This window comes from Sylvia atricapilla, chromosome 1, assembly GCF_009819655.1.
Source record: "Sylvia atricapilla isolate bSylAtr1 chromosome 1, bSylAtr1.pri, whole genome shotgun sequence".
NCBI classification, from domain to species: Eukaryota; Metazoa; Chordata; class Aves; order Passeriformes; family Sylviidae; genus Sylvia; species Sylvia atricapilla.
In genome coordinates, this window is record NC_089140.1 from 47,365,173 (window position 1) to 47,378,018 (window position 12,846).

The 12,846-nt window shown below is 42.2% G+C and overlaps 1 protein-coding gene across 1 annotated transcript in view; it reads right to left on the bottom strand.

Moving 5' to 3' along the window:
• Positions 1 to 2,830: 2,830 nt before the first annotated feature.
• AOAH (acyloxyacyl hydrolase) overlaps positions 2,831 to 12,846 on the bottom strand; it is a 74,525-nt gene continuing 64,509 nt past the window's right edge. The window contains exons 21-22 of the mRNA XM_066321938.1: positions 9,618 to 9,694; positions 2,831 to 3,434 (exon numbers count right to left, since the gene is read on the bottom strand). Coding sequence (XP_066178035.1) covers positions 3,306 to 3,434; positions 9,618 to 9,694 — 206 coding nt within the window. The 3' untranslated portion in view covers positions 2,831 to 3,305. The remainder of the gene's footprint in view (positions 3,435 to 9,617; positions 9,695 to 12,846) is intronic.

A 12,846-nucleotide genomic window follows, 5' to 3' on the forward strand; every position in this document is an offset into this window, starting at 1 on the left:
TTTGGTTTTTTTTTGTGACTGAGACATGGCAGCAGAATAACATATCACGGACAGTGCAAGAGCAGATTTCAGCAGCGGATGTGTGGTAGGCTGTCTTCTTAAACTCCCGAGTGAGTGTTAAAAATCATTAAATTTTTGATTATGAAATAAGTCCACAGGAAGGTGTTAAGAACAGAACTGGATGATAGTCAAGGGAACATTTTTATTTAGGCTAATTGGATTATCCCTTGTAGGAACAAATCTGTGTTTGTTCATTGCCCAAGAAGAAGTTCTTCTCATAAAGGCAAAGGCATAAAGAGCAACAGGTGATAAGTTAGAAAAGATGACATGTGTGGTGGCTCCTGGGCACAAGCTGTGAGTGGTGAAGACATGGGCTTCTGCAGCCAGCAGAGGCATGGGATGCAAGCTTAGCAGGAAGCCTGTGCTTATGGCTCTCCTGGCTGGCACTGCTGGGTGCTGCCTTCTTCCCCTTCCATGTTCCTCTGCTCTTTTAAGACTCTGCTGTGAAATAGTTTGCAACAATGGTTATGTAGTTTTTTCATGTTTGGAGCAGATCCTTTGTGAAGAGGCCAGACTGGATTCAAATAGCTTCAGGTAGGTTTAGCTGTTCTATATCTCAAAAAGAGTTCCTACTATCTGATTTCAAGCAAAGCTTTAAGTTTTGTAAAATCCATTTGCAGAGTAACATCAAGAGAACCTTCCCATGTACTGGACCCAGCCAGTGACATAATCCCTCCTGTATTCATTCACATGCTCTGACTCTCCCCAAAACATGACATTGACAGACCATTCCTTCTAGAACTACATGCTGCTAATAAATTTGAATTGCAAGGAATTAAAATTAGCTTTTCAAGAGATGCTTTTTTCCCCCTTTCTCTTTTCCCTGTGCATTTTTCACCTTCAACCAATCTATGCACCAGGAGACAGTTAACCAAATGGAATAGACTAGAATGCATAGTTTGTCACTGCTTTAGCTTAAGCTGTGTTTTTTAAAAATAGGACATGTATTTTTAGAATGGTATGGGTAAGTGATTGATGGTTGGGGGTGCAGATCTTCAGCTGGTTTTTGCATATGAAATAATAGACATAGTGGTTGGAAAAGCTGATGGCTTAATAGTCCCAAAGTTCATCTTTGCAGATAGATAGTTGCATTAGTTACAGATCACGTTTCTGCATGCAGCTGGGTTTGGAGGTGCAGAGCTCACCTTGAGGCACAAGGGTATCTATTTTAGATAATGTGCCTTCAGCCAGGGATAAGTCCATTCCTTGGTGTCCCTCAGAGACCCTGTATCCAGCATGGAGCAGTTCTACTGGGCAAACCTTTGAGAGGGCTTTGCTTTGGGGTTTGGCTGTGGAGATTTCAGGTTGTCTTTGAAAAGACGTTCTAATTTTATAAGAAACCTTTTTTTCCCCCCACATTGTTCAGAAATTCAAGAAGTTCACAAGTAAGAAAATCTGTAAGAGAAAAATGCTTTGCTTTGGGCAATGAAGCTTATTTTAGCTGAGGAAATTTCAGTTTTACTACTTTGTAAAACTCCTAATTGGTGTTATTAAATCCCAACCTCAAATGAAATACAATAATTTGCAAAGAAATTGCCTTGAAAATTAGGCTTCCAAACATGACTCCCTTCCCCCTTTTAATTGCTACACTTCTGTGTGTTGATGTAGGGAAAATAATCTGATATTCTGTAATTATTGCCTGTGCTGTACTGGGGCTGTAGTAAAAACATGTGAATGCACTTGTTTCTGTCTTTGTGTTGTATTTAATGAAGGATAAGAGTCCTGAATAGGTAATAAAAAAATAGGAGGTGCTTTACCTGGCCAGGGTACATGGAATGGTGTGCTGTTTGAAGAGAATTTCTGCAGGAAGCAGGGAGATGTCCTAATGCTAAATCGTCTTCCCCAGGCATGCCTCTCTGGAGTTGAAACTATTCCTTGGGAGACTGGATATTTTGGTAACATCTAAATGCCTTGAATGAATTGGGGCCTTATTAACAAGTATCATTCAATTAAGGAATGTATTCCCTTCTGGTTTCCTAAAGTAGGTGACTTGAATATTTACTTAAGTGTTAGCAGTCATCCCAAAGGAATTTCTATCTTAATTTCTATCTTAATATCTTAATAAAAGACCCAGCATTGACTGTACTCTATAAAAAGGATCAGGATCCAGGAAAGCAATAATACATCCTTCAATCAAAATAGAATCAGCCAAGTCATCCCCTGTCTGTTCAAAATGCTGAGTGGGTGCATGTCCTACGGCCAACCCCAGTCCTTGGGTTTGGACCACAGGCCAAGAGCTGCCTCATATGTGACACAGCCTTGTGCAAGGGCTGTGCTTAGAACAAGGAGCAGAGCGACTCTGCCTGAGCTTTGGGTTGTTAGGGTGGGTTTTAGTCATGTCATGTTAATGCTTGCTATTTACTGGATCTTTTCCACCCATAATTAATGCCATTTTGTGCTCTCTGATCCCTGTATCATCAGTAAGGTTGTGAGCAGGGTAGAGCTGTCTCTAATTTTTAAATATTTCTTTATTTTGCTAAGAGCATTTGATAAGCTGGTGAAAAAAACATAATTCTCCATCTTCAAGTCTGCCTATGAAGTAAGGGCTACCCAGTATTTTCAGTGATTCCCTCAGCCTTATCTGTAAAAGACACGGGACTGGGCATATTATATTTCTTAGGAAGCAAAAAAGGCAAAAATACAGGTTGAAAAAGCAACCTGCTTTAAATACATGAAGTGTTGTCAACTTAATATCTTATTAATGGGGGAAGAGAACCTGTGCTCAGTCAGCCTGTGCTGATGCTGCCAGGCACATCAAAATTGTAGTGCCTTGTTATTCCTGGCACACTTCAATAAGCCAATAGCAGCTAAATAATGTATTTGACAGTCAAGGCAATTACATACACACAATTTATAGCAACATAATAAGTTTAGGATCCCCCCCCTCTCCTTTTGGGATCAGATTAGCTGTTGCCACAGTACAAATAGCCTAAAAATGTTCTGCAGAAGGAAAAAAACCCAAGGGATAGGAGTTTGCTATATATGGAAAACGGAATATATGGATTTTCAAACTGGTACAATAAATGGTCTAGCTGGCAGCTTTCTTTTGATTTTTATTTTTGTAGCTTCACAGAAAAAGCATAGCCTACTTGTGCAGGTGAGATATAAAGTGAAAAGAATGCTCTTGTGTTGTGTCCACTGCTACTGGCTCTGATAACTTCCCCTCCCCCTTTTTTGTGTGTGTATTCATCTTGACTCATGGAAGCGCCACCATAAGTCGTGTGAGGGTTCTGGCAGTTCAGAAGTCAGTATCCACCTTGATCTTTGAAAATGGCTTCAATCTGGTCGTTGAATGGATTCTCCTTGCCAAGCACTTGAGGCCACTCATGTAGTGCCTTCTGCCAGGTAATGGCTGTTCCAAGGGCTGCAGCAATCTGCAAAACAAATGCTATCAATTTCTTGTGCCTCTATAATACAGTCATTTCATGCCAGAGTTTGGAATACCCCACCAGAAGGCAGACTGCCCAGTATAAACATGTGATGGACTGTAACCTCTAACCAAAGAAAATACCCCATTCCAGCTGCTTGAGCAAGGCAAAATCCTTCTGAACAGTAAAAATAGGGTGAGGGCCATATATCTGCAGCTCCCTGACCTGTCATTTGTCTAATAATGGTAGTCTGTCTTCAACCATTTCCAGATGCCTATGGTGTCGAGGCCATAAACTGCTATTTAAAAGACCTGAAGTCTGATTTTTATTTTTTTCTCCTGTGAAACATTTTGAAAGTACGTCAAAAGCACCACCTGGGTATAATGCATAAAAACTCTTGCAAGTCCAAAGGAATTCATGCTCCCAAATGCCTTTGGTACTTCTAATAAATGTTCTCTGTGCTCTCCTGGAAGGAAACCACAGGTGTTGAGGAAAAAGAGGCCCAATTATTTCTAGTTTCATAACTAACTGTGTCTGATGATCTAAGTTTGCGCCTGCTACTGGGTTGTCTTCAGAGTTTTTTTCCCCATGAGACCTGCAGAAATAGTAGAATAGCTTTTCTCCTCAATATCGGTCTCCAGCTTTCACAGGGGCTTTTGCCCTAGAAGTTATGTACCAGAGAGAAATTTTATCTGCTGTATTGCCAGGGCGAAAAACATCAGTGGTAGCAGAAAGGGACAGGCATAAAAGCCTGAGTCTTCCTTATCCAAGTTTTTACACCCTTCTAAGGCATTTTTATTATACTCCTGGCCTGCCAGTAATATTTGGCCTACATGGGAACTTTATTTTCAACCCAAACTTTTCAACACACTGCAGTTATGAGGTTTAAATAAGGCTAACAAAGCCTTTTCTTCTTTTAAGGGCCCAAGGTGGGTTTATGAATCCCTGCTATTTGAGTACTGTTGTTTTGGAGTTTGGGAAGATACTGGAGCCTGTGGGGAGTTTTTATATGCTACTTTTTTAATCCTGTGTTTTAAAAGAAGCTCTAATGATGGGCTAGAAGATAAAAATCTGTCTTTTATTTAAGGACTTGTGTACAAAGAGTAACACTTGTGGAATGGAGGCTCTTATACTCTGGTCGCTCAAAGTCTTGTTAAGCTAATGAAGGAATTTGGGCAGGGAAGAGGGATAATGGATCAGAGGATTTTCTCCTGTGTGCAGTTTCTATTGTGACCAAACTATATTCTGGGACACCCTATGGCAGCCAGAGGGCTGAGCCCCATCCCTGTCAGAGTGGCCCATTCTGGCATGGTAGTCTCCAAAGCTCCTTCACAAACCTCCCTAATCCTTCTGTGTGTTTTTTAGTAGGATAGTTGGGGGTGGTTTAAAAAACCCTACTGTCTTTGTACGGTACACCCTTTGCAAAGGTATCACTGGAGGTATGCTCTACAGTGTTCAGACTAATGCTGACTAATTTAAGGTATACGTGCTTAGACTGCCCTAAACTGAATTAGGTTCTGCACATACATAATTCCTTGACGTCCCAATGATTTCAGTAATTAATTCTTGATGAGTAGTTTAGCACAGAGAAGGACTTGTGAAATTGCTTTCTTGCAGGTCTTTTTTAAATTCCAAAGTTCTTGTACTTTGAGATGTGGTATATTTATAAGCTTTGCAAATTTCTTTTTTATTGTGAAGATGACAACCTCTAAGCAAGTTTTTAAAAAGAAGTATTACCCATTCCTCACAGAGCTCTGAGTGGCTGCAACTGGGAGGCAGCTGGGCTTTTTCAGCAACTTCTGGCTGTTTTCCCCTTCTGCACCAAACAGGGGATGGGCATGATTCTCAACAAAGTGTAAATACCCAACTCATCTGATACGCATCGCTTCAGCTTTTTATTTCTGGCTGGAATGTTCTTTGCTATGACTTAAAGAAGAAAAAAGGAGAAGCTAATCACACTCAAGCTGTGCTTTCCTGCCTGTACGTAAACATTAAGAATCTTCCAAGCATCTCAGGTTCAAGTTTGTGATTCTCAGAGCTTTTGCCTTCTCCCTGGAAACATCATAAAAGCAAGAAATGAAGCTGTTGCTGCAGGATCCTCTTGAAATGCATGGCCCTGTCATCCAAACAAAGCAATCGACTGTTCTAGAGGGAAGTAGTGTCCTTGAAGCCATCTGGCATTCACAAGGATTTGCAGTGAAATGATGTAGTAAGGAGGAGATGCTGAAGAAAATCCCTGGGCTCCCTCTATAATCACTGGGAAGAGAAAGTCACATTTTTTCCAAGGACAACCAAGCCGGACTTTGGGGAATGGTGTCTCAAAAACAGCTCTAGAGGGAATTTGGGAGAATTGAATGAATCACTTTGATTTTAGATGTTAAAAGTAAATAGTGTGAATTTCCTCCACCTCCATTCTGAGCTGTGTGTTTTGGAAAAAAACTTTATGGAGGCAAATTTTAGCTTTGAGACTTTACTGGAATGCAGTTATGCCAATTATGAGTGTTTTGTTTGTTCCATCCTGATTTCCAGCTTTAAAAAGACATGCAGGAAAAACTCTTTTCTCACAAGAAATTAACAGGAAGGGAATGTGGTTCTGGGCCAAGCTCAACAAATCAGTACTTGGTATTTATCCCATCTTTCAAAATCTTTTCATATTTCCTGGAGTGGGCACCATGGACTCCTGCTTGAGTGCCTAACCTAGCCTTTCTCCAATGCATGGAAAACTGCACTAGCTCTGATGGGACAGGGCAAGTGTGGCCTTTCTTCTTAATTTCTTTTCCTTCTTGCAAGGTATGCAAGCTTTAGGTAGAAAGGTTCAATTCCCTCTCACAATTCCCCAGAATGTCTGGACCTCTGGAGTCCTGGATCTACGTGCTGACACCCGCTTCTGACATGTTTATACCAGCAGAAAACTTTTCTTTTAAATTAAAGACACAGTGGATAAACAGCAGGTGAAATTCATGGTCTGACAACAGACACCAGCATATCCTGCCCATTGCTGCACCACGGTGATTAGGGATCACCTTGTGATCAGACTTGCCAGCTCAGCCTTGGGTTGAAAGGGACACAGAGAGTGGTTCCTTCATCCCAAACTTCAAAATCTCTTTGCTATGAAAATAAGAGCTAAGGTGTTTATGCTTCCCTTGGAGTGCTTCTCAGTACAAGAATTTGGAAATCTTTGTCAGGTGCTTTGATATCTACAGAGGGAAAATTCAGCTGAAATGCCCTGGCTGGGTATCTTATCTGTTTGTATTTATCAAGCTGCCTGTGAGGTATGGGGAATAGCTGCAGGGATGGAAGTAAGAGTCTCTGTTCACTTGAGAAGCTGCATGGAATCAATCCTCTCCCGCTAGGCAGCTCTATATGCTACAAAAACCATACCTGGCCAGAGGCATTCATGTCAGGAGAAAGTAAAACTTTAAATAAAAACTTGTATGAGGAGTGAGTGACTTGTTTATCCTCTTCCATAAGAATACTCTAAAACAGCAGTCTCTGCTCACACTTCCCCTTCTATTTATTAAGAGAGTCGCTCTTTTGGGGCAGAGTGCTATGTCTCAGTCCAAATAGTAGTGTGTTGATAACAGACTTCTCTAACAGGAAAAGAAAAATGGATTTACAATGGTGGATGTTTGGATAAGGCTAATTAATAAATCCTAGACGAACAATAACTCACTTGAAGTGAGGCATATCTACAGCTGGCACCTTGACTGTAAGGGAAAATGTACCTATAAAGCATTAACGTCATCCTAACAGCAGGAGGGAGAGATCATAACCACTGCAGGATGCCAGGTCCAGAGGGAGTGAAATATGCCAGTGCTTGACTGCTTCCTGTAGCTCAGCACTCTGGGGGCTGCAAGCAGGTTTGCAGCTGCCCTTCAATGTCCTTTTGTAATTTTCTTGTGGTTTAGGAATGATCCTCTTAAGATAAATATTTGCTGCCTTCAACTCTGTGCTGCCTTGCAGCTGCTGGGATACAGGATTTGGGCAGGAGAGTGGATGAAAAGCTGTGATATGACAAGCCTGGCTCCCACCGTGGCCTGTTGCTGGGAGTTATAAGAAACCTCAGGCCAGGGAACGACAGGAAAATAACGCAAAGAAAATAACGCAAAAGTTTCCATTGCACTCCAGATTTCACATTGCAGTTTCCCCAGATGGCGGGGTTGGGAATGGGGTTTGTTTCATCAACTGTTTTCACTCTCATTTCATTTGCCAGGTTTTCTCTAATTGCTTCCTTGCAAAAGGCCTGCAGCAAAAAATCAAGGCACACTTTTTCCACATCCCCAGGCTGTGAGTTCATACACTGATGGAGCTGTCTCCTGGTACTTGTATGGTAGAGAGGCAGCAGTTTCTGCTATGTAGGAGTCCCTCTTTGAACAGGAGGATCTTTTAATTTGGCAAGGCTAAGCAAGGCACTGTATCACCCTGAGTGACTAACAGGGGTGTAAAAGATAGCACCTAAAGCATCTCTTTTGCCTTAGGACTTCCCCCTGCAGGTCTCCCCTAGCTTAACTGACAGCACAGGCAGCGGAAAAGCTGCTGAAATGCTGGAATCCATCAGCGCTTGGAACTCACCCCTGTTGAAGTGCTTCTCCACTGACTGCTCTTTCCCAGCGTGGAAAGCAGCATCACATTGGGTTATATAGAGATGGGGTTGTGGGAGTGAACACATGCAGGGTGTTGTCTCACAACATAAAACTGGCCCATAAAATCACCCCATGATTCTGAGCAGGGGGAGCTACCAAGTGGCGCTGCCAGTGGCTGGGCAGTGTGGTGGGGTTTGCTTGCAAAGGAGACTGACTGCTGCTTTGCCCTCCACAGGTGTTTGAAACTTTCAGGTAGTGTATAGAAAACCAGCTGGCTTTGTTTGCAGCTGACTGCAGAATATGGTCTCTCCATGTGTTTTACAGGGTCAGAAAAAACTAATTTGAAGTGAGCATGGTGGGAACCAGGCAACCTCACGTTAGATTATCAAACCCAAGCAAAGACTTACAATGGAGCAGCTGCTTCTCCTTCCCTTTTGTTTATTTCTGTAATAAACAGACCATAAACCTTCTCCTGCCACCTGTCCTAGGAGGCCAAGTAAGCAAGTGAAAACGTAATAATATGTAGCTGCTGAGCACAAGCAATTTAAATGAATAACTTCAAAAAGGAATCTTTGTTCCAGACTGAGACACGCAAACCTGCAGTCTTGGAGGCTGCAGGGCAGGGACAGAGCTGGAGGGGGTCTGTTGGGTTTCTGCAGTGCTGCCTTGCTGTCCTGATCCTGCAAAACCCCCACAGGTGACTGGGCAGGCAGCTGGCCAGCCTAAGTGGCAAAGATCAGTTTTCGTGCATTTAGACCTTTTTGGCCACGATACTGCTCAGTGAGAGAAAGAGGCAGAAGACCTTGCAGGAGTCAGAGCAGAGTGCAGCCATCAGAAATATCGGAGATAGAGGTTCTGGGGCTACAGCCATCATTTAGATTGGCCAAAGAAGGCATCTTGGCTTGTGTCAGCAATGGTATGGCCAGTGAGGCCAGGGCAGAGTTTGTCCTCCTGTACTCAGCATTCCTGAGGCTGCACCTCAAATCCTGTGCTCAGTTTTGGGTCCCTCTCAACAGGAAAGACATTGAGGTGCTGGAGCTTGTCCAGAAAAGGGCAACAGAGTTGGGGAAGGTTATGGAGCACAAGATTTATTGAGCAGTAGCTGAGGGAACAGAAGTATTTTAGCCCAGAGAAAAGGAGGCTGAGGGGAGATCTTAGTGCTGTCTACAACCTAAAAAGAGGTTGTGATGAGGTGGGAGTTGGTTTCTTCTCCCATGAAACAATTAGTAGGACATAAGGAAATGGCCTCAAACTGCACTGTAGAGGGGTTAGACTGGATATTAGGAAAAGTTATTTCAGGGAAGGGGTTGTCAAGCATTGGAACAGGCTGCCAAGGGAACTGGGCACATTACTATCTCTAGAGGTATGTAACAGGTGCTGCTTTGGGACAGGGTTTACTGGTGGACCTGACAGTGTTAGATTAATGGTTGACCTCCATGATCTTTCCAACCTAAATGATTCTATGACTCTCTCTCTTTTAACATAGACAGATTCCCCAAATCTGCATCCCTGTGGCATGCCAGCTGGATGTCACGTGGGGCAGCAGTTGTGACCTGCATCCCACATCCCCTGTGCTCCCACCCGTCTCCTGGGGTCGGGTTTTTACCTGGCTGGGGTGGAAGCCATCCACTGGTTCGATCAGCTGCCAGGGCTCACCTCCCATCTTGCGCCACTCCTCGGCCGCTGCAAAGAGCGCAAGAAAAGGGGTTTAACACCGGCGAGCGCGGAGACGCCCGCCCAGAGATGTGTCCCCCTCCTCCTCAAAGCACCGCTGGTATTTTTAAGCACACGACAGCTCTGAGTGAAGATTATGGTAATTCACATAGAGTTGTCAGAGCCAATAGTGTGTACTATCCCCTCTCCTTGGGGCAGTATTTAAGCCTTTATTGTTATTTTTTTTCCTCTGCGATATTTATGCAAGGAAGCGCTTCGAACATAAATGATCGTAAAACAATTCACTTTCCCTCCCAACTAAGATGGATGCTGAAGCAAGTAAAACTGTAAATTATTTAATGCTAATTTAATACTTTTGCATTTCCCATGTTGGTTGCATCTTCAGCAGTGCAAAAGAAAAAGTAGAGATAAAGAAAACAGTGCTTTTTAGAGAAAGAGATGGTAACAGAATATTCACATGGGCTGAAGTCTGCATGAACAGACTGTCATTTTTGGTTACTTATCTTCTGAGTGGTCTTTTTCAACTCCAACAAAATAACCTTTTGAATTACATAAGCGTGACATTCAATGCAAATGATGCTGTGCTGTAAGCCCTGCAGCCATTAGAGAAGTAAAAAGCTTTCTCTCTTCAAAAGGGCTGCGGAGCAATCAAACATGGGACTAGTGGATATGGCATTAACAGACTGTAAATTCAATAATTCCTTTCATAATGACAGATTAAGAATTCTTAATAGCATTATGCAAGCATCCTGTCAGGAGGAAAATGTTCTCTATTCAAGCGCCACAGTTTGATCTGGTCTCACTGCTGTTTTTTGGACCCTGGCTATTGTGTCAAAAAGTGATGTCTGGCTCCCCATGCTAGCTCTAGTTCACAGAAAGGTGATATTCCTGCTTTGACTGTAGAAACCCACTTGTGATGCTTCAGGCAGTGCCCAAAGTAACCTGTTTTAAGGCATGGGGCTTGTAGGTTTGTTTCAAATTTACAGTGTGTTGGACATAAAGCATATTTACCTTTGATTACAGCATGCAGTGCACATATAGATGAACAGTGAACTTACCTAACCCCTTATATAGGATGTTGTACATGGAGTACAAGGCTGTGTACTGTGTTTTACTTTGTAGAGAGACTACTGTTCCAGTGCCATAAATAGCAAAGGAGGAAGTAAGATATGCATAATTTGTATCAAGATAGCTCAATTTACACTATTATACCTGATCTCTAAAAATCCTAGAGCAGTCGGGCAAATACCCACCAGCTGAATATATCCAGAGTTTTTCTTTGAAATGCCTGTTGCCTTTGCTAGACTAGACTAGAGCTTGCTCCCATCCACACTAAGGAAAAACTAAAACAAGCAACTCCTATCCTCCTTTTTATTGCACTGTTTCATTAAGGAACCACTAATTTCTTCAGTCAAGGTCAACCTGTCAGCTTGAGTGTCCACCTAAATCTAGAATAAAAGTTAATACACTCAGATTTTACTTGGAGAAAGATGGGAGGTGGTATGTACATATATATGCCCAGGCCAGCCTGAAATCAATGTACTTAGCGTGTAACCACTGCTAAATATTTGATGTCTGGAGAGTTTAGGGGAGGATTTGCTGCTTGCTTCAGAAAGAGACCAGAAAAGTAGGTCAGCAGCCTTAGCTGGCTTTTGAGCACGCTCTCAATCTGACAGCTTTCCTGATGGCAAGCTCGAATCCTTGGCTCCAGGGCTGCAGGAAATTTTGCAAAGTGTCTTTCAAAGCTGATGTTTGTATGTGCATGTGTGATTTTGTTTACTTCATTTATTTAACGCAATGTAATCAAGAACAGCAAATTATGTTAAGATGTTTCCTTTTGTGAAAGCAAATAAATTAACTAAAGTTAGTAATTTAACTTATTAAAGTAATTTGCCTACACAGCAGGTAGTTCATTCCAAATCCTAATGACTTGTTAAATGTTAAGTAGCTGAGGCAAAAGCTGTCAGGAGATTTGGACACCCTTGAAACTCTGTGCTCTGAGAATAAACTTGATGGTAGAGCTCACCTCTCTGACAGAAACTTCTGGACAGAAAGACTACCTCTCCCGTCCTCACTTCTTTACCTCCTCCTCCTCCATATGGTCTTCATGAGACCCAGAACCAACTTCCTGAATTGGGTCATGTAGGATAAAATAGGTTTGTGAATTTTGATAGGATTTGGCTGCAAAAGGAGATTGATTTTTTTTTTTTTTAAATGATCTTAGGTGCCATGGCAGCTTCATGCTTTCAAGGAGAGCCTAGCAGTAATGGGGAGAAGTGTTAGAGAAGTACACTTTAAAATATTGACAGGGTGCTTCTGTCCCTTTGTGGCTTTGGATTTAGATGTCTGCCTGCTGGGATTTAAATTATAGTCCCCAGACAAAATTTTTCAATAAGGACCACATGAAACTACCTCACAATGGGAATATAAAAACAAGGAAATGCGGATTAAGCTGTTTTCCTAATTATTATGTACCATTCTTTTGAATAGTATATAATATTCTTTTGAATATTCTTATGAATAGTATATACTATATTCTTTTGAATATTCAGGCTATCTGTGAGAGGCCCCAAGATGGCGAGAGCTGGAGCTCCTGCCCCATGAACGGAGGCTGAGGGAGAGGGATGGTCCATTTCAGGGAAGAGCCTGTGGGAATACAGTGAGGATGGAGTCAGTCTCTTTATAGCAGTGCACACTGGGAGAGGGAGAAAAGAGTTGTAACATGGGAGATTCAGGCTCGATATAGAAATAAAAACCTCTTTTCCTACTTTCCTGTCATTGTCTAACTACTTGTAATATGTTGCCCAACTCAATCCCTCATCTCATGCTGATATCCTTATTTTTAAAAAGAAGAAGTGTGTTTCTGCTTGTGATGAATCTGAGCTGATTATGAGTGTTGCCTCAAGCTGGACCCCTGTGCACCTTGCAAAGGCAAGCAGAGCTGAGAGGGATTCAGGGCAGGTGTCTGTCCTCAGCCCCACAGGGACACTGTCTGCTCATGCCCATGCATAATGACAAAAGTTTCCTACATGTTTTAATTTATTTTTAAGTGTCAGTTCCAGAAGAAAGTGATTTGTGTTACGTGCTTACTTAATGTCACTAAAGATCACAGAAGGACAAGTTTTGTAAGCTCTTCAAGGCAAAAGTTACAGTAGTATGTA